At 43.2% G+C, this 23,092-nt stretch overlaps 1 protein-coding gene across 5 annotated transcripts in view; it reads left to right on the top strand.

Moving 5' to 3' along the window:
* PTK7 (protein tyrosine kinase 7 (inactive)) overlaps window positions 1-23,092 on the top strand; it is a 121,518-nt gene that overhangs the window by 59,072 nt on the left and 39,354 nt on the right. For all 5 annotated transcript variants that reach the window (XM_085894145.1, XM_085894148.1, XM_085894144.1 and 2 more), the window contains 5 exons: window positions 560-695; window positions 11,630-11,749; window positions 12,152-12,301; window positions 19,805-19,955; window positions 20,238-20,365. In XM_085894145.1, the coding sequence (XP_085750271.1) occupies window positions 560-695; window positions 11,630-11,749; window positions 12,152-12,301; window positions 19,805-19,955; window positions 20,238-20,365 (685 nt within the window). The remainder of the gene's footprint in view (window positions 1-559; window positions 696-11,629; window positions 11,750-12,151; window positions 12,302-19,804; window positions 19,956-20,237; window positions 20,366-23,092) is intronic.

The raw sequence follows: 23,092 nt of genomic DNA, 5'->3' as shown, positions 1-23,092 counted from the left end.
CGTAGAGGATTTGTAGAGAATGGCAGAGTTCCAGACTGCATTGAATGCTCAAGATATGTCCAGAGAGATTGCCCTGATCGCAAGTCTGTGGTTGAGAGAGCAGAAGCAGCATGTCTGGGGTGGAGTGACTGAGTATAAATCTGAACTGATGGTCTGAGATTAGGTCATCAGAGAAAAGGAAGGATTTGATGTTGACTCTCATGATGATGGTTTGTGGATTTGTATCCATTTGGCTAAACAAGGTGTTTGTGCATGTGTGTATTTCTTCTTTGTTTTTGTTTTTGTCTTGTTTTTGTGTTTTGTTTTGTTTTTGATTGTTTTTTTTGTTTGTTTGTTTGAAATGTTTTTTTTGGAGATGAAACATATAGATTGTGATTTTTCTTTTTCTTTTTTAATTTTTTTTTCTTTTTAGGGATTAGGGTTTTGGGTTTTGTCTTATGCATTTTCATTGTCTCTGCTATTTCATTCTTTGATTACATTCTCTAAATCAAGACTGAAAAAATAATAATGCAAAGGTTTTCACTGTGCTTTGTTTCATTGCCATTGTCTCTCCTGCCAGGATTCAAGATTCCAGGTTTTATTCAATGGCTCGTTGCTTATCCTGTCTGTCGAGGTGTATGATGGAACAATATACACTTGTAATACCAGCACCCCTGCTGGTTCTCTTAGTGCTGCAGCCAGGGTCTATGTCTTGGGTAAGCTTCTCATGATTGAAAATGGAGATTTTATGGTAAAACACATTTAAAACTAGTGGAGCACATAGTTTCGCCTCCCACGTTCATTCTTAACAAAAATACAAAAATACATCATTAACTGAACACTGCTATTATAGCCCATATGCCCGTATCATTCATGCATCCGATTATGTCATATAGTTTCTTGGCATAGTTATGATTTCATAAGTTTAATTCTTTGCTCGTATTAGGTCGTAGATCAGATATATGAAGTTTCAGACCAATTATGGTGGGAATACCACTTTACCGGTGATGTCATCATTATCACCCTATATAACCCATGGGGAGTTCATGACATATGCCGTTTAATTTTTTTTCATTAAGTAGTTTAAGAGAAAATTATGTCCATTTTTTCCCTTTAATCCAATATAGCTGCTATACCATGTGACCTATAAAGGTAAAGTCATTAAAATATTCACCATGGGTGGTGGTGGTCGTATGGCAGCTTAGCTGCCGGGGTAGCTATCATTTATTGAAGCGTGACTGTGTCGCTGATGCAGTGCCCCTCTACCAGTACACACACTGGAACTGGTACTCATTTCGCCGACCTCGGAAGGACGACAGGCTGAGTCAACCCCCTGGTGTATTAATTCAGCGGCCGACGGGGCTGAAACTCAGGACCCTAGGATCCTAAACCACCACCCTAACCACTGAGCCAACACCAGGCTCACCATGGGTAGTTCCTCGTATGTTCAAAGTTCTGCATCAATCGGACAAGCAGTTGCAGAGAAGAACTTTTTTTATGGTGAAAAACCAGATGTGCGCACGCACACACACACACACACACACACACACACACACACACACACACACACACACACACACACACACACACACACACACACACACACACACACACACACACACACACACACACACACACACACACACATTCCAATGGTCCTGCATCCCCTTTAGGGTGAAACTAATTAATTGGGTAGTTTTTCCACTTTTGGGTTAAGCATTTTTTTTACCCTCGCCAGGAGAGAGGGTATTGCATTTGGGTCCGTTTGCGACTTGACAAAAGAAAAAAAAATTTTTTTTGACAAGTATGTTGATCGCCTCCATTTGTTTGTTTGTGTGTGTGTTTATGGCGTTTGTGTGTTTGTTTGTCTGTCTGCTCGCCTCCAGCCCAAACCGCTCAACCAAAAATTTCAAAATTTGCAGAGATTAATGTCACCAATGCTGCGACAGTCCCGCATTGAAGTTTCGTAAAATTTGGTCGACCGAAAAGATCTACATAGGCCAATAGGCCAATTTGAGCCAAATTTTCTAAAATCCTCAATTTTCATCCGATTTACTTGAAATTTCAACAATATTTGCATTTCAGGTAAGTGAATTCAACCACCTATTACCTTTACGGTTATCTTAGGTCAAAAGGTCAACATGGGCAATAAGGTCAACCCAAAATAGGCCAATTTTTTTAATTGTTTCTAAAATCCTCAATTTTCATCCAATTGACTTGAAATTTGAACACCATTTACATATTATGAGGTCACTGAATTCAACCACCTACTAATTTTGAGGTAAACATAGGCCAAAAGGTCGACATAGGCCAATAGGCAAAATTTTCTAAAATCCTCAATTTTAATCCAATTGACTTGAAATTTGAAGAGCATTTTCATATCAGGTCGCTGAATTCAACTACCAATTCATTTTAAGGTCAAAAGGTCAACACAGGCCTAATTTCTAAAATGTATGGGGCCAAAAACTAAATATATCACGATATCTCAAAAAGTTGTGGCCGAGTTATCACAAAGCAAGGTAGATGAGTTGATTACATGACAAGAACAAGGGGATTGGATTTTGTTTCGCATCCAGCCCATCAGTGGGATACAAAACGTAAACTGTTCCACCTGGCAGAGGTATGCTCTCCACTGAGTTTACACTCTACTTTGTGCTGTTTTGCCAAATTGTCACTCAGCAATTTTTCATTACTTGGCGAAATCTTCGATTTTGTCAAGTATGTTGGTCTGTTCCGTTTGTTGGTTTGTTTGTTTGTTTGTTTGTTCGGTCGTCTACAGCCCAAATGGCTGGACCAGTCATTCTTAAATTTTTTACACCTGATAGGCAATCCAACTGAGACGGTCCGCGTCCAAACCCCGTCTTAATCAGACTAAACGTCACGACGTGAAAACACCTTTTTGGACATAACTCAGTGACCGGAAGTCGCTACGACTTCTGGTTAACGCCAAATTAAACTTCATTCAAATATCTAAATGATTACTAAATGCATCTTATTACAAATTACGCATAGTTTTCGCAAGCGTATGATGTCAAAGTTTTGCCTATTGACGTCATTTAAAAAAATATATTTACGCTCGTGTGTGCAGCCGAAACTACTGAAGCAATCGTTCTCAAATTTTAACACGTGATGGCCAATCTTGCCGAAATAGTCTGGGATCAAATCACGTCATAATCGCACTTAACGTCACGACATTACGTCAAAAAAAGGTGAAAACAAGCTTTTGAACATAACTCAGTAACCGGAAGTCGTAGCGACTTCCTGTTGACGCCAAAACAAACTTCAATGGAAAATGTTTTAAAATGCATGTTAGTACAAATTATGCACAGTTTTCGCAAGTGTATGACGTCAAAGTTTTTAGCTGTTGGCGTGATTTAAAAAAAATTCTATTAGTTCTACAGGTCACAATTCTTAACCGATTTGGATGAAATTTTAACAGCTTATAGAAATCCACAGTGCAAAAAGATATGTGACTTTTGGTGATGTTCAAGATCAGGATCTGGATTCTGCATCACTTTATATTATCGCCCATTATAAATCAATGGGTAATTTTGTGAATTACACATGGCTATTTCTCAAACAGTTTTGCACTTATTATATTGAAACTTATACTGTCTGTTTATGCATATAGTATTAACATGTGTACAAAGTTTGATCGAAATTGACCCAAGGTCAAGGTCAGGGTCACCCAAAACATGAAAAACACACATAAAATACATATATTTTTTTGTTTTACAACATATTTCAAACCTGATAACGGGATCGTAAAGCTGGTTGAAAAGCAATGTTCCTCGGTATTTTCAAATATTTTCTACGATCAGAATGAAGGCAACAAGCACCGATGATAAGTTGTTGAATGTCACATGGTGACTTTAAATGAGTTGTGAAAATTTTCAATCTGCTGCCGTTACCATGACAACGCGCGCCTGATAATTATTTGTGACGTCATGTCATTTTAGTAATGTACGAACAAATAAACACCACACATTCCATGACATTACAGCTTGGACCACCACACGGAAAGGTCAACTAATTCGCCAAGTGTCGTGCTAAGCACGATTTTTCGTTTGTCTGTTTGTCCGTACAGAACTTTTGAGTTTTTCTCTGCAACCGTTTGTCGAATTGAGACGAAATTTTCACCATAGGAGCGGCTATTCATGTGGAATGGTATAATGATAGTTATGACGTCATAGGTCACGTGGTGTGGCAGCCATATTGGAAAAATGGAAAACTTTGGATCTCTGTATCTCTGAAACCGTACCAAGGAAAAAATTGAAACTTGGCACATGGCAAGTCCTCTTCATGGGGAATAAGTGTGATTTTTTTTTTCTATAATGTCATAGGTTCCTTCATTATGATGTCATAATTGCATATGCAGAACGCTACATCTGATCAGTATGAAAATTTTTGAGGGTCATGTTGGGATAAAATGGTCCACAGAAAAAAAGCTGATGGATGTTATCGGTCATGTGATTTGGCAGCCATATTGTATAAAAAAAAAACAAAAACCTTAAAAAAATCTTCTTCTCTGAAGTGGCTGAACAGATCGAGGAGAAACTTTACTGGTGTGACCACCTATCCATGAGGAATAAAAGGTTCACATATATGAAGTCATGGCTCACATGGTTTGGCAGCAATATTGGATTGAAGAAAATATTTAATAATGTTTTCTCTGGAACCGCTTAATCAATTTTTGAAATTTAATTAAATTTAATTATTTTTTTAATAAGGCTCACTTTGCTGTGCCTGGGTGGGTTTGAGGGTGAAGTTGCTACAACCTCCGTCATGTGACTCTGAGTCGTCCTGGAAGCAGACAATGGTGATGGTGCAGTGGGAGAAGGCAGTGGTGATGGTGCACCAAGAGCAGGCAGTGGTGAGGGTGCACCAGGAGCAGGCAGTGGTGAAGGTGCACCAGAAGCAGGCAGTGGTGAGGTTGCACCAGGAGCAGGCAGTGGTGAGGGTGCGGAGAGCGCAGGCGGTGGTGAGGACGCAGAGCGCGCAGGCGGTGGTGAGGGTGCGGAGCGCGCAGGCGGTGGTGAGGGCGCGGAGAGCGCAGGCGGTGGTGAGGGCGCGGAGAGCGCAGGCGGTGGTGAGGGCGCGGAGAGCGCAGGCGGTGGTGAGGGCGCGGAGAGCGCAGGCGGTGGTGAGGGCGCGGAGAGCGCAGGCGGTGGTGAGGGCGCGGAGAGCGCAGGCGGTGGTGAGGGCGCGGAGAGCGCAGGCGGTGGTGAGGGCGCGGAGAGCGCAGGCGGTGGTGAGGGCGCGGAGAGCGCAGGCGGTGAATGCTGGCAGTGGTTGTGCATTGGGTGCAGGCAGTGGTGAGGGTGCAGCAATCTAGATTGGAAGGAATGAGGTCTGGGAGATAATTTTCTTCGGTGATGAGACAATTAAATATGTAGATTCTTTTTTCCTGCAGGAAGGATCATAGACATAGAATTCTGTGCAGTTTTGAAGGTGCATGAGTTTGGGATATTGAAGGAAAGGTAAATGACATCATATTGGGTCACGGTAGGAAGAAGTTGGTTGTGGTACACCGAGGAGCAAATAATTTTGGGAAAGTTTACTCTGAGGATTTGAAAAATAGATACATGAGATTAATTCTGTGCAGTTTTGAAGGTGCATGAGTTCGGGATATTGAAGGAAAGGTAAATGACATCATATTGGGTCACGGTAGGAAGAAGTTGGTTGTGGTACACCGAGGAGCAAATAATTTTGGGAAAGTTTACTCTGACGATTTGAAAAATAGATACATGAGATTGAGTAAGCGGCTAAAAACAAAGGGTTGTGAGGTAATGTTTTCCGGGATTCTCCCAAGATTAGGAAATGATAGAGAAATTATGAGCAAAGCGATAGATGTCAACCAATGGCTCGAGGAGGGTTTTGCATTTAAGAAGCAGTGGGAATCGTTTCGTGGACAAAGGGAGTGTTTCCAGAATGATGGCTATATGCTAAATAGAAAGGGGGCAGCAAGGTTTGCAGTGAGAATTGAGGAAGGAATTCAGGCTTTTCTCAGTCTGCGGAGGGTGGGGAATCTATCAAGGAAGGAACTGATGATAAAATTGTGATTGGTAAGGCCAGGGAAGAAAGTAGAATTTCAGGAAGGGAAAAGTTAAACATATTCTATACCAATGCTAGCAGTTTAAATAATATGATGGAAGAGCTTAAAGCCAAAGTAGATGGCGAGTACCGTATTTTCTGGTGGATAAACCGTGGCCGTGTTTAACCACACCCGTTTTTCACCCTCAAAAATAAAAAAAAACTTTTCCGGTGTATTAACTGCACCCATGTTTTTCGCCCTCAAAATAAATTAATGTATTGATCATTTTATTTTCTGATCTCGATCTAAATATGGTTGTACATTAACTTTGTATGGAACAAAGTGACGGAGATATCAACATCCCATGTCAGCTTAATTTTGTCGAACATCTGGAAGCATCTCTTATTCTCATTTTCTTCACTGTAATGGTGCTCCCTCTCGGTATGTCGAAGGTAAGGGCGTCTGGTCGGAATTTCTGATCCTGCTGAGGGGATATTCATGCTCTTGGCAAAGCTTGATGATGTAGGAAGCATGTCATCTTCTCAGCCATTTCATCAGGTAGATGTTGGGAGATGTGTGTGCAGTGTCAAACCGACAGTTGCGGGTTGCTAAAAAAGTGTTAATTTGGAATATTATTGAAATTCAGCATTGATCGTTTTTAGACTGATTTTTTTTTCTATACCCGTGTATTAACCGAAGCCTGGTGTTGGCGCAGTGGTTAGGGCAGTGGCTTGGGATCCAAAAGGTCCTGAGTTCAAGCCCCGTTGAGCCACTGAATTAATACACCAGGGGGTTGACTCAGCCTGTCATCCTTCCGAGGTCGGCGAAATGAGTACCAGTGTACTGGGCCAGTGTATACCCCGGTTAAAATAGGTGTACCATATCCCTTTGTTGTAAGAGGCGACCAGGGTTGTGTCAGGAAGGGCATCCGGCGTAAAACATGTGCCAAATCACTATGCGGATCATACGGATGATCCGCTGTGGCGACCCCGACCGGGAGCAGCCGAAGGGAGAAGAAGAAGAAGAAGACCCGTGTATTAACCGCACCCCCAACTTTTACCTTTTTTGTCGATTAAAAAAAAAGTATGGCTTGTACACCAGAAGATACAGTGGCACGATATAGTTGCAGTAAGTGAGATATGGTTTAAGGAGGAGAGTAAGTGGAGAACAGGATTTGAAAGCTACAAGGTGTATCGGTGTGATAGGAAGGAGGAAATATGAGGAGTAGCAGTCTGGGTAAAGGACAGGATTGCATCAAGAGAAAAGGGTGATATTAATGTTGGATGTGATATTTAGGAGGAGGATTCTGCATGGGTAGAGATTGGAGCTTGTGAAAACAGTAAGATACTGGTAGGATGCTTTTATAGGGCTCTGGTTGTGAAGGAAGAGGTGGAAGGAGGAGTACATGAATAATTCAAAAGGGCATGTGGTAAGGCAAGAGTATTAATTATGGAGGATTTTAACTTGCCAGGGATAGATTGGGACCAGCAACAGGGAAAGGGCAGAGCAGATGAGGATTTCCTAGTTTTAGTCCAGGATTGCTTTTTAACCCAGTTTGTAGATGAGCCCACTAGGGGAGTGCAGTGTGAGACCTTTTAAGTAACAATCCCAATAAGGTGGAGGTTGGGGAGCATTTAAGAGAAAGTAACCATAAACTTTGTGTGTGCAAAGATTATGTGAAGGGTTAGAGTTCAGGATAGTAGGGTAAGGCTATTAAATTTCAGGAAGGCAAACCTTGAGGGTAGGAGGAGAGAGTTGGGAGAAGCTAACAATAGGACAATCAGCATCAGATAAATAGGAAACCTTCAAGGAGCAAATGTGTAGAGTGCAGATTAAGTACATTCCAATGAGGTGTAAAACTAGAAACAGAAAGAGGTCAGGGTGGTTGAGTAGTGAGATGAGGAACGCTATGAAGGAGAAGCAGAAGGTATATATTAGGTATAAAATAACAGGACTGGAGTTACATTCATATCACTGTCAGAGTAAGTAGAGGAAAGTTAAGAAAATAACTTGTCAAGCCAAAATAGAGGATGAGAAGGACATGGGTAAGAATATTAAACATAATAGCAAGGCATTCTTTAAATATATCAGGGGAAAAGAACAGGTTAGGATCAGTTTGGGCCCATTGAGAAATAGCACCGGGAGAGTGGTTAATGATGAAAGTGAGATAACAGGCTTATTAAACAGGTATTTTGCTTCCATTTTTACACAAGAACAGTCAGGAGAATTGCCAATAGCTTCGAATATCTATCAAGGAGGTGAAGAAAGGCTTTTACAGAAGATCCAGATTGGAGTGGAGGAAGTAAAGGAGCAGCTTGGTAATCTAAGAGTGGATAAGGCTCTGGGTCCAGATAATATGCACCCAAGAGTATTGAGGGAGGTGGCTGAGTAGGTAAGCGAGATGTTAACGGATATTTTTAATAGCTCACTGGAGTCAGGACAAGTACCGGAGGATTGGAGAGCAGCAAATGTAACACCATGATTTAAGAAAGGATCCAGAGAAGAATTGGAGAAATATAGACCTGTTAGTTTGACTTCAGTTGTGGAGAAGGTGTTAGAGACATTAATTAGGGATGAGATGAGGAACCATTTAAACAAATACAAACTAATTAAAGGGAGTTGGTCTGGATTTATCAAAGATATGTCTTGTTTTTAAAATATTTTGGAGTTCCATGAAGCAGTTTCTGATTGGGTGGATGAGGAAATGGCAGTGGATACTGGAACAGTAAGAAGGCATTTTAAGAAGGCATTTGATAAAGTACCACATCGGAGGTTGTGAGCCAAAGTGAGGGCTTGTGGAGTGGCTGGTCAGGTAGCTAATTGGATTGGAAACTGGCTTTGTGGTAGGAAGCAAAGAGTGGTTGTGAGTGGGAGGACGTCTTGCTGGGAGGATGTAAATAGTGGTGTACCTCAGGGATCAGTACTCAGACCATTACTATTCATTATTTATATCAACGATTTGGATAATAGGGTAAAGAGTAACCTTTCCAAATTTGCAAATGATACAAAGCTTGGAGGTAAGGTGGATAGCAGAGGGGATGGTGATCAGATTCAGGAAAGTATTGATACTTGCAGAGAATGGGCAAAAGATTGGCAGATGGAATTTAACCTGAGCAATTGTAAAGTGTTGGGGATGGGAAAGAACAATGAAAATAGAGGTTACATGATGCAAGGGGTAATTTTGGAGTGTGTCACACAGGAGGAGGATCTGGGTGTGGTAATAGATAGGGAAGGTAAGCAGGCAGCACAGGGCCAGGCAGCTCTCAGTAAAGCAGATAGCATTTTCGGTTGTATTCGGAGGGGGATCATTTATAAATCAAAAGAGGTGGTTTTAACATTGTGCAGGAATTTAGTGAGGGCCACATCGAGAATATCGTGTGCAGTTCTGGTCACCACAATTCAGGAATGACATCGCTGCCATGAAGAGGGTTCAGCGCAGGGCTAATGGATTGATTCTGGGCCTAGCAAGATTAAGCTATGAGAAGCGGCTGAAGGAGACAGGGCTTTAATCACGAGAAAGAATGCAGTTCCAAGGAGATATGAAAGAGATGTTTAAGATAATGAAAGGTAAAGATAAAATAAGTGAAGATGAATTATTCAACAGAGTAGGCAGTGATAGGACCAGGGGCCATAGCTTGAGAGTAAAGAAGTAGAGAGTTAAGATGGTAGCAAGGCAGGGGACTTTTACTCAGAGAGTACTTAATGTATGGAATGGCCTCCTTGGAAAGGTAGTGGCCACAGAAACAGTAGATGAGTTTAAATTAGAATTTGTTAGGTACCTGGAAGTTATGGAGATAGAGGGGTATCGGGATGTTGGCAGGACTTTTCGGTAGCTTGAGCAGTGATGGGTGATTGTGTGCATGTGTATGGGGTTGATGGGTGTCTTGTAAAAGGGTGTTGTGTGGTGGGTTTTTTTACCCAAGCCCATGATCCCTCCCCTGAAAAGAAGAAGAATTAAAAAAAAATCCAAAAACTCCATTAAATTAAAAAAGAAAAAAAAACCTACACAAAAACAATTTAAAAATAATTTGCATTTTCTTATTTGATCTTGTGTTGATAAATTGATGTGGTGTTGATGTGGTGCAAGCATGATTGACTGAATGGCCCCCACCTGTGTCTAATTTCCTTGCGATTCCTTATGATTTTTTTTTACTGTAAAGGCTCCAGTGAAGGTTCTCGTCATGGACTGTATAGTCTTCATCAAGCCAGGCCTTCAATGAAACAAAAAGAACTGAAGAAATAAAGAAGTGAAAAGTAGGACAAATAATCTGAGTTTTTGAGGAACTGGAAAACCTGCCTTTTGAAAAGGGGAAGTTTATAACTGTTAGGAAAGGCATGAGAAGTTAGAGTTCCAGAGCTTAGAGGTGAAGGGAAAGAAACAAATATCATAACGGCCCACCCTTGAATTGCCAACGGCCACAATATAATCATGGGACGTCGTGGCTTGTCGGGTATTTTGTGGTCGAGCTAATGACGGGAGCAGAAAGTGAAGTAATATCTATAGAAAAGGGAAAGAGACCAACATTACAGTGTAATTCAAGCAAGTTGAATTTTGAGGTCAATATATCATTTAAATCTATCATTTGGATCAATGGCCATTATTTTGTCTAACGTAAGCTGTCAGATTGATTTTCACATAAATTCATTTCACATAAGTTCACATAAATGTCAGACATTTTATTTGAGGATCATCATTTGAAAAATTTTAATAGATATTTTGATATGAAGGACATTGGTACCCCATTTTCATAAAGTGATGTATGAAGAATGCCGACAGCAGTACTGTGTATGTTAAGATCAAATTGTGGACCAACAGAATAAATTTTGTCATTCAAAGGGTTTGTCTATGGAGGAATCACTGATTCATTTGGTTGCCCAATGCATCATACCAGCAGTTCAAGCCTCTAGAACTAGTTATGAGTCGAGAAGTGTTTAAATGGCATGATTAAAGACCTCTCCCTCTCTTGTGAGACTGGGTCATTATGGATATGACATTCTGGAAAATTCCCCTTTTCACAAAGTAGTGGAACATGATTGACCAATGCCACAATCCATCAGTAGAATTCGGTTTGATTTGAGAGACATGAGTGTATTTCAAACACATTTTCAGCTTTATTTATTTCATAATATATTCAAAACAAAGTTACAGGAGAAGGGTAAGACCCATGGTCGTTAGAATAATCTTTAAGAACAGAAGACAGGGGAGATAGAAATATGGAGGGCTAAGACAGGGAGAGTTTCTTGATCTGGCCTTCAAATTCTGAAGATTGTAAATGGTGGGGAAAGGAGGAGGCAGCTGGTCCAATAATTTAGTTGTGTGAAGAAATTAATTGATTTTAGGTTCTCTATTCGGTTCTCTTGAGTGATTGATTCATTGATTAATTGACCTAAGGCTCATATTAGGGGTAATGAATCATTGGAAGACATCATTGTACATGTACAATGGCATTAATAGACAATAGAGCAATTGATATATAATGGGATTTGAACATATGATACCAGCTTCATGAGTCAAGTGTTCTGATGGGGATGCCAAACAAGATAACCCAATACTTATATTATGCTTTGAAAAACATCCAGGGAGTAACTGGTGGGTTTTCTCCATTTGTCTTACAGAGAACCTAAAGTTTACACCTCAACCTCTACCACAGCAGTGCTTGGAATTGGGAAAGCACGGCAACCTACAGTGCCAAGCCACTGGTCGCCAAAAGCCAAATGTTACCTGGTCCATGGAAGGTGCAACCACAGTAATTGTGCCATTTCTGTTGTGTGCTAAAAAGCTGTGATGTATGAGAAAAGTATTTATTTTTATCTTCCAGCCAAAAGGCCTATTAATTTTTATGAGATAATTGGGTTTTTTATGCATCTCCATTTCACAAATGACAGTGATGCAACACAACACTAGGCTGAGTTTGTACTCTAATTTAATTCTGCCAGGATCAAAGATAAACTGAAAATAAATCTCAGTCATTGTCAAATACATGAATGATAAACACAACTATAAACTTTCCATGTCTGTCATTTCAATTTGCTCCTCTTTCTCTTTTTTTATTTTTTCTCCTCTCAATCACTCTGTCTCCATCTCTCTTACTCTTTTGTCTTTTCTCTTTCTCTCTCTCATCATGTGACCATACAAAGGTGAAGAATCGCTACCTCATCACTTGTCCCAGGAACCTGGACGGCTGTTTTTTCCAGAAGTAAAGATGGAGGATCAGGGCCGCTACACATGTACTGCGAGCAACGAGCTGCAAGGTCACATTCGAGCCACTGTTAATCTACAAGTCGCAGGTATAGAAATGAGGAGAAAAGGGAAATAAATCTGAGAAACTTGATACTAGCAAGGTGGATGGTTTATTTAGCTTGGTGGTGATTTATGAGATGAAGGATAAAAATCATCAGCAACAAATTGATTGATTGTTTTGTGATACTGTTTGCAAAACAAAACACCAGGTAAAACTTAAGCCTGGTGTTGACGTAGTGGTTAGGGTAGCAGCTTCGGATCCAAAAGGTCCTGAGTTCAAGCCTCGTTGGCCGCTTGAATTAATACACCAGGGGGTTGACTCGGCCTGTCATCCTTCCGAGGTCGGCAAAGTGAGTACCAGTGTACTGGGCCCGGTGTATGCCCGGTTAGAATAGGTGTACCATATACCTGTGTCGTAAGAGGCGACCAGGGTTGCGTCAGGAAGGGCATCCGGCATAAAACCTGTGCCAAATAATTATGCGGATCATAACGGATGATCCGCTGTGGCGACCCCTAACGGGAGCAGCCGAAAGAAGAAGAAGAAGTTTGCAAAACTCAGCAGGGAGATTGCTGAAGGTGTGCCTTTTCGTTTCTCGTTTGAAACCAGTGGTGGTAATGAAGGTTGTGAGATCAACTGAAAATTTACTCCTAATCATGACTTTTATCCATTTTGTATTTTTATTCTTCAGCTGACGAAGTCACCGGAGGTATGATGTTTTTGGGTTGTTTGTCTGACTGTCTCCTTCCACCTGTCCGTGTGTCCGTGATAGGATTTCATTACCGCGATAACTTAAGAACGGCTGAAGGGATCTCAATCAAACTTGGTACAAGTATGTATAATGGGGGTGCACTAGGCCATGGTGTTGAACGGGGGGCTGGGGTCGAGGTTTGGGGATCCTTTCCCAGGAAATTTTGTTAACTTGATTGTCGGAAATGGCATTTCCTGCATTCTTGGAAGTTTTCTGCAGTTCGTTGCGTTCTTCCCTGGCCCCAACAGTTCAGCAGATTCATGATAACTAATGGGCCAAAGTGGCAAACTTGCTCAGCTGATCCTTAGTTAAACTGGAAGGGCACTCGGTAGAACACATACTTCCGCCACGGAATGCCTGATCCACCATAACATATTGGGCCCAATACATTTTTGAAATATCATGCTATACAGTACAATATCATTTTTGGCCCTATCTTTCATTGGTGAAGAATCACTTAAAATATTCAATAATTCTCATATCCAGATCCGGATTCGGATCTTCACCAAAATATTGTTGCGGATTCGCGCCCGCCGGCGTGCTGACGGCCACGTAACTCGAATCGCGGCACGTCGCCCACCGGACGGACAATCCAGTCGTGACCCTCTCGGACTAACGCCGGGAACCAGTCACGGGTGGACCTTTCGGTCTCACCGCGATCGAGCCAATCAGCCCCCGCGTGGGATAGGGTTGCTCGCCAAATTCGACCTACCTAAGTACCCACGCGGAGGGTAGACCGGGCGATCGCACCTCGCCGCAGGTCGACTTCGGACACGGGCCACTTAAGCGACCCGTTCTGTACTATCGGGATAACCGAGCGGTGTTATTCGTTGACCTCGACGGTTCGATTAATTATCGGGCGTATTCAGCCCACTACCAACCCTTTACGTGAAGCAAGATGAGGATTCAATGAAAGAAATGACGAAGCGAAGCGGGAAACAGTTCAACACAAAGCACATTTATTCGCGACGAACGGAAAGCACACATATTCAATTCCACCAAAAGCACATAGAAAAGAAAAACACAATGCAATTTACACAAAAAGCAAATGCGACAATGCAGATCTAATACCGATTACGCGAGCACACGGCAACACTTATACAATTTTACTTCACAGACGGCGCCGACAACACATCCCCAAAACCAAGGAAAAGAACACCCTCAAAGATGAGGCGGGCCTGAGGCCGAGACCGGGTCGGGCCTACCCGTCTGGTGATGAGACGCGGAGCGGCGATGGTGCCTCAACTCCGCGGGCCTCGCGGGCAGTGTCTGGTAGGGGGTGGGAAAGGGGCCCCCTTGGTCGCACTATCTCAGCGCGGGGGGAAACAGGAGGGGGTTGCTGATGCTCGGGGTATAGAGGATTTCCACTCTGCCTCGAGTCCCGCGACGAGCGTCTCCACCTCGGCCAGGTCGCGCCGTCGGCCTCCCTGGTGTGCAGCTCCCTGCACGACGCGAGCACCCCCTCGTCTGCCCTCGCCGCCTCTCCACAGCTCCGTCCCCTTTTGCTCCGACTCCAACGCACACGACGACGACCAACTCCTCCTTGCTTCTTCTTCCCAACTCCACCGCCCGCGAAGTCTTAACTCCTTATTCCACTTGACTGACGAACGCGGTCGCTTATATAAGCCCCGTGGCTTCGCTCTCTCATCTTTGACCCCCTCCCTTCGACCTTTCACCTCGCTCCCCATTGGCCCGAGAAAAAGTGGGCGTGAATGCTTTTTGATCCATAAATTTGCATATAGCGATCGCCCTCCAACGCCCTGGAGGCGGGGCCAAATCGCCCCTCGCTCACCGATTGGACGGAACAAAAGTGGGCGTGTGTCGTTTTTGATCCGTTTTTGAAGTGGAAAATCCGTGGTTTTGTACACGCTGTTCGGCGCGCGCCCTGCACGAGTCCAACACCGGTACCCACAAGCGGCGCAAGAACGGTGGCGATGCGACGGTTGCGAGGTGTGACGTGAAGGTCGTGGCGGTTGTGGTGAAGCGGCGTTGTGGTTGGTGGTTGATGTTGTGACTGGTGGTGGTAACAATGGCGGTTGGTCCAAATTAAAGATAGTAAAAGAAAAACGGCTATCCTGAAGAGTCGCAGCACGCATAAATGACATGTATTCCCACTAGACAACGGGTTTGGGCCTAACTACACATATACTTACCGAGATATCTCACCTAAGGGACCTGAATGGTGGTTTGCGAATTTGGTAACCACAACAATATAATCAATTCATCCTCATCACACACCCAACCTATCTACCAAATTTCGTCCCAATCAGTCCATAACTTTGAGATATCCTGCTCACAGACAGATAGGCGTAAAAACATGAGCTCTGTCAACTTTTGAGGAAACAAGCTGTGAATCATGACTGGGCAATGTAAATGGTTCATGAGATTTTATTCATTTATTTATTCCATGATGTTCCATTTTCAGTCTGATGTATTCTGACCAAAGACATGGCAACAAAGTGGCAATATATAGTCTAATGTGGTCACATTAATATAAAATAAAAAACCCATCACCACAAAGTTATGAGCTGGGAAGTGTGTTGACATGAAAATTATATATTTTTTCTGAATATTATTACAGGGCATCTCATTACTCAATTAAAAAAAATATCCTCAGCTTTTCCCATTTCGACTTGGAGTCACCACAATGCTGATTGATCAAATATGGGTGATGGCTTAAAGCAACACGTTGGATGGATCACACGATTTCTCGCTTGTGTGATGATAATGGAGACGTCAAAGAAATGTGTTAAATAGTAGCAGACCGAGAAAGTAGAGCTGTTGAAAGCTAGAATTGTCTGGTTACTCAAGTATCTGTTGGTAAAATGTTTCATGTGTCTACATCTCAGACATTACACACAGTTGGTGAAAGCTTTTTTTAAAACAATTAGATGAGTAGCAATCATAGCCATAAGCACCAAAGAACGAGCATGGAGGATGATGGTGATAGTTGGTAGTGTTATGCTCCAGCAGGTTAGTCAGGGGGCGCACCTGTCTGGAGCTATGCCAAAGCATCAAGCCAAAGAGCTTGAAGCAGCTTAGGGAACAGACAACACCCTTCAAAGGATGGCTGACCCAATGGAAAATGTATCTGAACCTAAAACTATGACTGTAAGCATAATGCAATTCCAGACACTCTTTTATTAAGGATGAATCCAGACTTTAGATTATGGATTCTCAGACGAGGGAAATTGCATGAGATTATGTTGGTGGGAAGTAAACCTGGGAGTGAATAACTGTGCTAATATGCGTATATACAGTATCTGGAAATGAGAAGCAACTGTTGCTCATCATTAGCAATAGCAAACAACTTTGCTTCCCAAAGGATATAAGACATCTTCCAGTTGACTTTACAACGGCACCACGAAGGCATGGATGTAGAAGCTGCTCTCCCAGTGTGAAGAACAGGTTTCATGCAAAAAATGAAAAAAATAATACACCAAATCTGTTTGCTGGTTGACCACTGTTCTGTTCACCCAAATTCCATGAGACTGTCTAACATTGCACTCAAATTCCTGCAACTGAATATGACCATTGTGGTGCAGCCCCTTGACATGGGTGCACTCAAAAACTATAAACAACATTACAGAAGCCACCTGAATATGCTGCTTTGGATTCAAATCACAAATCTTGTGTGCACAGGCCTTTTTAGGTCATCTCTTCGAGCATGAATCATATCATAATATGGGTGTCAATGTCCTTCGATCCGTCTGTCCGTCCGTCCGTTCACAATGAAGTTGAAGCGGGAGATCTGGTGATTAGTGATCCTGATAGGGGTCCATGAGACGTACACGATGGTATGACTTTCAAGGTCACCGAAGGTCAAGGTCACGATGCCTTCGAAGTTGCGAAAATGATTATTTTCAAATTCTATCTCCTCCGCCATTTCTCAAGCGATCTTGAATTTGATTGTAGCATATGAATCTATGGGACAATATCTAAATTTGGTCAGGCCGGATTTTCGATATTCGCTTTCGTTTTCGTGTCACATGACTTCAAAGTTGGCAAAAAATGCGAAAATGACGATTTTAAAAAATCTATCTCCTACATTTTTCAAGCGATATTGAATTTTATTGTGGCATATGAATGTATGGGACAATATCTAAATTTGGTCAGGACGGATTTTCGAATTTCGCTTTCATTTTCGCGTCACGTGACTTCAAAGTTTGCAAAAACTGCCCTACCTTCAGGAGGCTATATATTATCTACTGGGCATGGTAAAAGTTAGTGAATGGTGTCATTGCATAGCAGCTGACCTTGTATATTTATACATTTTCCGCCGAAGGTGCAAAAGTTTCAAAACCCGAAATGTAAACGTCGGCATTTATTTTCAAAATATAATTTCGTGCACGTGCGCCAAAATGCCGAGTCATCTTTAACCAAACTGCGCAGTTCGAGCTGCGCAGTGGAACTGCGCAGTAGTCTTCGGTCATAACTGAACATTGAGAACTAGTGGTATTATAGAGATGACCGTCACCCCCACACGTGGGTAATTTTGTGATATATGGAATACTTTACCCGCAGCGCCCCCTACAATTAGGGTATGCGTGAAAATTGGCGAAAATTGAAGGCCCCCCGAGAGACCAGGTGAGTGCATCGATACGAATGAAACTTTACAGGTTCATGGTACTCAATGAGTACTACAACTTTGCCTCAGGACATATTGACCGATTTCGCTTCGGTCAGGCGTCAAAGGTCAATTAGTGCAAAAATCGATAATATGCGAGAGCTGGAGGTGCCTTTGCGCTAAATGCTACTCCTCCTAGGGTTATGGTCGGATGGTCATGAAAATTCACATTAATCGTTTGGAATACATTGTGCTCAAACGATCAAGCCGGATTTTCGATTTAGATCTTTGTTCACCCACAGAACCCCCTCGAACTTTGGGGATTTCCGATTTCATACCGCATTTTCGGTACTTTTCATTCAAATGGATACGGAGTAGTTATCAGTGGATGGAACTGGATGAGATTTGATATGCATAATCTTAAGGTGATTCCCTATCCGCTATATGACATCCATTTTGCTCTATATCTTATAGTTTCCATGCTCGGCGACCCATCGCCGCCTACCGGCTTGTCTGTTTGTTTGTTTGTTTGTCTGTCTGTGTGCAGGATATCTCAAAAAGTTGTGGGCAGATCTGGATAAAATTTTGTGGACAGGTTGGGTGTGTGACAAGGACGAGCTGATTAGATTTTGGTAAATATCCTTATCTGATAATTTTTGAAGTGATTCTTCACCATTGAGAGATGGGGCGAAACAAATATACTGTATAGCATGATCTCAAAAAGTTGTGGACGTTTTATGACAAACCTTGGTGGATGAGTTGGGTGGGTAATAAGAACAAGTCAATTCGATTTGGGTTTAGGTCCGGATGCAGATATAGCCTGTCAGTGGGATACAAAACGTAAACTGTTCAGCTTGGCAGAGGTATGTGCTCCACAGAGTGTCATTCTAGTTGTTTCCTGCTTTCTTCACTTCCTTCACCAAGCTGGCTTTCTACTTGTCACTATGCCCCCATCTTTCACTCACATTTTTACAGCCCTTTTCCCTGCTACTGGTTCCTTCATTATATTAGGTATTCACAGATGTTACCTGGCTATGTGAAACCAAACGGGCAAGTCATCAGGGCAAGTTACAAACTCTATTGTTTCACGGGGGTATCAGTTTCACGTGGTGGCAAAGCATGGAGAAATGTGAGCCCAAGCATAATGGGGAACACTGGGTTTGAGAAAGAATGGACATGTTATTTTAAGACTATTAAATAAAATACCATGTAAAGCAGTGATGGCAGGACTGCCCAGGCTGTGTGCTGTCGTTGAGTGTCTGCTTTTATAACAGCTTAGATGCCCAGACAGTTTATCCGAAGAAAGCATAGATATGTTGAGAAAATAAATGGTGATTGTTAAATCTCTGCCCCCCCCCTTTCTCCTCTAACCCACCTCACTAATTTTCAGCAACATTTTATCTTGATTTACTTCGGTTCCAGCTTTAGCTACATAAGGTAACCCTGGCAACACACTTTTACCCCGACCCAACTCGTCTCACAGGATTAGGAAGGTGGAATGAGAATTGATATATTTAAGAGGGGACCCAAAGGATTTAAAGATGGACTTTCCAGAATAAAGGCAAAGAGCCAAAGCTGCATCACATAGGCACTGGGTGAAACAAGCTGTGAGAGACGATGAAGGCTTTTCCAGATGAGAGTGCAATGGCCATTTATTGTCTGTTTATCCATCCTCTGCAGAACCCCTTTTTTGAGCATCAATTCAACAATTCCCGACCTTCCTTTTAAAATACTCCTTGGAATCCATTGGGAATGCTTGCTGTTTTTTGGTTGGGGTGGGAGGGGTGGTGGTGGTAAAAAGTCTTCTTTTTAACTTGCTTTGGCAACATGTTTAGTGTGTGCATAATCGTTTGAGGCCTGAGGGGTTTTGAGCCCCATATAATCTCCATACAAAATGGGGTTTTCTAAGGCGCATGTTTTGTGTGTAAAGGCTGCTTTGTTTTGCTTCCACCTAAGAGTTTTGTGAGCTCGCCTTGTGAGCCGGATTATGAAACCCCGGAGCTTGCCTTGGCTTATTAGTCGGTCCCTGCACCACCGATGCACCCTACCAATTCCTACTTTTTTTCCATCCTTTTAACTTTTTCCCTCTCCCTTTAATCCTTGCAGTTGTCTTTGTGATGGTTTATTCATTAATTTTATTTACCAACTGTCATACTGATGAATAGAGGTGAAACTGGTACCTGCTTTGACTCTCTGGTTTCGTGAGAATTGGTGTGTTGCTTTTTACTGAACAGTATTCCCTGCTTTCACGACGGAGCCTCAGAACACGACGGTGTACCATGGGAACCCTGCTATTCTTCACTGCCAGGCAAGCGGCCAACCTCAACCTTCTATTCAGTGGAATGTTCGTGGCCAAATCCTGGACCCCGCACGTCCTCATGATAGGTTAGCAGCAACCTCTGCTGGTCATCTCCCATCTACAAATTTATTGCCTTGTGACTTATTTTATCAAAAGCAATCATTATTAGGTGGTTTTCTTCATGATAGTGTTTCTTGAAACTCATTTAAGATATTGTGGTGTGTCATTCCTGAGTTTTATCGGCATGTCCTTTCGTGAGTCATTCTAACTTGTACATTTCCTGACTTACAGAAGCTAAATGCATTGTTACTGTCTTTCATTCTGACGTCACTTCACTCATCCCTCTCTCTGTTTCTTGTAATGTGCAGAATTATTCTCCTGCCGAATGGTTCTCTGATTGTCCACAATGTTGTGCCGAATGACATGGGTCGCTACACCTGCATTGCAGGCAACAGCTGCAGCATCAAACACCGTGAGGTGTTTCTCTACACCGTAGGTGTGTGGATTGATTTTTTTAAAGTGCTTGGATACACCCAGTCAGGCAGTTATCTTCCTGTTATTTACTGTCATGAGTTCTGCACATGGCAAATTTAGAGGGCAATTGTTTACTGTGGGCTTTGTCAGTGAAAAACAGAATGGATCTGAGCCAAGATTTGTAGGGAAGGTAGTTTTTTGTAGGACCGTTTATTGATGTGAAAATGTGTGACATTCTGTCCTTTGTCTTGTTTGGTTTTTTTGCTCCACCCTCCATGACTTGTGACCCTTTTTTGTTTCTGCCATCACGATCTATGCATTTCCAATTCTTGATACAGAAAATTTAAATATGCTTTGAAAGTTATGAATTAACGTGTTCGAGCAAATTTACTGATCAATATATATATATATATATATATATATATATATATATATATATATATATATATATATATATATATATTGTTACGAATTTGGAATTCAATTGCACACAACATACACGTTCCCTTAGTCAGCTATGTCGATAAGTGCATGTTCCCTAGATAGCTCACCTTCCATTGTTTAAATGTTTTGAAATCAATTAGATGCACTGCCTGCGGATCGATTTAATAGTTAGGGAACGAAACAATGGAGACATCCCTCCCCCTCGTCTGCAAAGAGGAAGAAGAACCCTGCCATCCCGTGACGTCAACAACTCCCTCCCACCCGTGGTTGAGCGGGGGGTGGGGGAGGGTGGATCACGAGGGCATGAGTCACACCGGGTGCGGGGGAGGGGTGAGAAGGATAAAGGGGAGATCCTTTCTTTGTTCGTGTGGGAGTCCCGTGGTAGGGCTGAGTTCGTGGGAGTCCCGTGGTAGGGCTGAGTTCGTGGGCTGAGTTCGTGTGAGTCCCGTGGCAGAGTTCGTGAAGAGTCCCGTTCTGAGTCCCGTGTGCAGAGTTTGTGTGCTGAGTCCCGTGGGAGGAGTAAGCTTTTTGCTTCGGAGAGAGCAGTCGTTCAGCAGGCCATCGGGTCCTGCTTGGCTTGCTTGGCTTGAGGCCTTCGGAAGCTTTTTGCTTCGGCTGGCTCAGTGAGCTTCAGCTGCTGCTTTGTTTTGGAAGGAACTTGAGCCAGTTGTTCGGCTCGAGCTGCGAGTGGAGGCTTCTTCCTCTTCTTCCTCTTCTTCTTGGTTCGTGGAGATTTTCGTTCTCCATTTTGTTTCCCGGCTTGGTGCGACGCATCGGCCTCTTCTTGGAGTTGGATCCTTGGGGAAGCGACGATCGACAGGAAGGATCGTCGCCTCGTCTCACCGGCACGTGTTGAGAAGCGCGGGAGTATTCGCGGGAGCTCGGGAAGGATCGCTGTGATAGGATCCAGCTCGCTCTCACTGGAGCCCGGGTCCGGACAAGTTGAAGACCACACGAGGTGGAAAGGTTCGAGTCAAGCTCTGAGTTTCAGCTCACCTGTCCTCCGAGCTGGAGCTCGTGATTAAAGGCCTCAGCCATCATTGTGTGTGTGTGTGTGTGTGTGTGTGTGTGTGTGTGTGTGTGTGTGTGTGTGTGTGTGTGTGTGTGTGTGTGTGTGTGTGTGTGTGTGTGTGTGTGTGTGTGTGTGTGTGTGTCCGTGGGCCCGTCTAATAAGTTTGAACTGCTGTTAAGTAAGTGACTGTACATAATAAGTAGACGGTTGTAGTTCTTTTATCTTGCTTTTGTTGCTTGTGTAATTGCATACATGTTTTGCCTTATTTAATTGCATACGTGTTTCATCTATCTATAATTCCAGCTGTGTGTGTGTGTGTGTGTGTGTGTGTGTGTGTGTGTGTGTGTGTGTGTGTGTGTGTGTGTGTGTGTGTGTGTGTGTGTGTGTGTGTGTGTGTGTGTGTGTGTGTCTGTGACCGCTGTTTCTCGACAACCGCTGGTCCGATCTAATTAAAACTTGCCAGGTATATTGCTGGGGCCCTGAGGATGTGCCTTTTCAAGGTTTGATATTGTTGCGAATTCGCGCCCGCCGGCGTGCGAGCGGCCACGTAACTCGAATCGCGGCACGTCGCCCACCGGACGGACAATTCTGTCGTGACCCTCTCGGACTAACGCCGGGAACTAGTCACGGGTGGGCCTTTCGGCCTCACCACGATTGTGCCAATCGGCCCCCCGCGTGGGATAGGGTTGTTCGCCAAATTCGACCGACCTAAGTACCCACACGGAGGGTAGACCGGGCGATCGCACCTTGCCGCAGGTCGACTCCGGACATAGGCCACTTGAAGCGACCCGTTCCGTACTATCGGGATAACCGAGCGGTGTTATCGTCAACCTCGACGGTTCCGATTAATTATCGGGCGTATTTAGCCCACTACCAACCTTTATGTGAAGTAAGATGGAGATTCAATTAAAGAAAAGACGAAGCGAAACGGGAAAAACAGTTCAACATGAGGCACATTTATTCCGCGGCACACGGATAGCACACATATACAATTACAACAATTATGCACCAAAAGCACTTGCAACAAATGAAACACAATGCAGAGATACTACCGACTACGCAAGCACACAGCAACACTTACACAGTTTTACTTTACAGACAGCGCCGACAACACATATACTCAAAAGCAAAAGAAAAGGGCCCCCCTCAACGACAATGGGACAGACGGGGTCTGTGGACGCGAGACCGGGCGGAGCCTACCCGTCTTGTGATGAGCCGCAAATGTGGCGGCGGTGCCCCGACTCCGTGCTCCTCCGCGGGTTTCGTTGGCACTGCTTGGAATGGGGTGGGAAT

This window comes from Eptatretus burgeri, chromosome 9, assembly GCF_056783735.1.
Source record: "Eptatretus burgeri isolate ZD-2024b chromosome 9, Ebu_testis_v1, whole genome shotgun sequence".
In the NCBI taxonomy this organism is placed as follows: domain Eukaryota; kingdom Metazoa; phylum Chordata; class Myxini; order Myxiniformes; family Myxinidae; genus Eptatretus; species Eptatretus burgeri.
The sequence above is the reverse complement of the archived record's forward strand: the minus strand, read 5'-3'. Positions and strand labels throughout refer to the sequence as shown.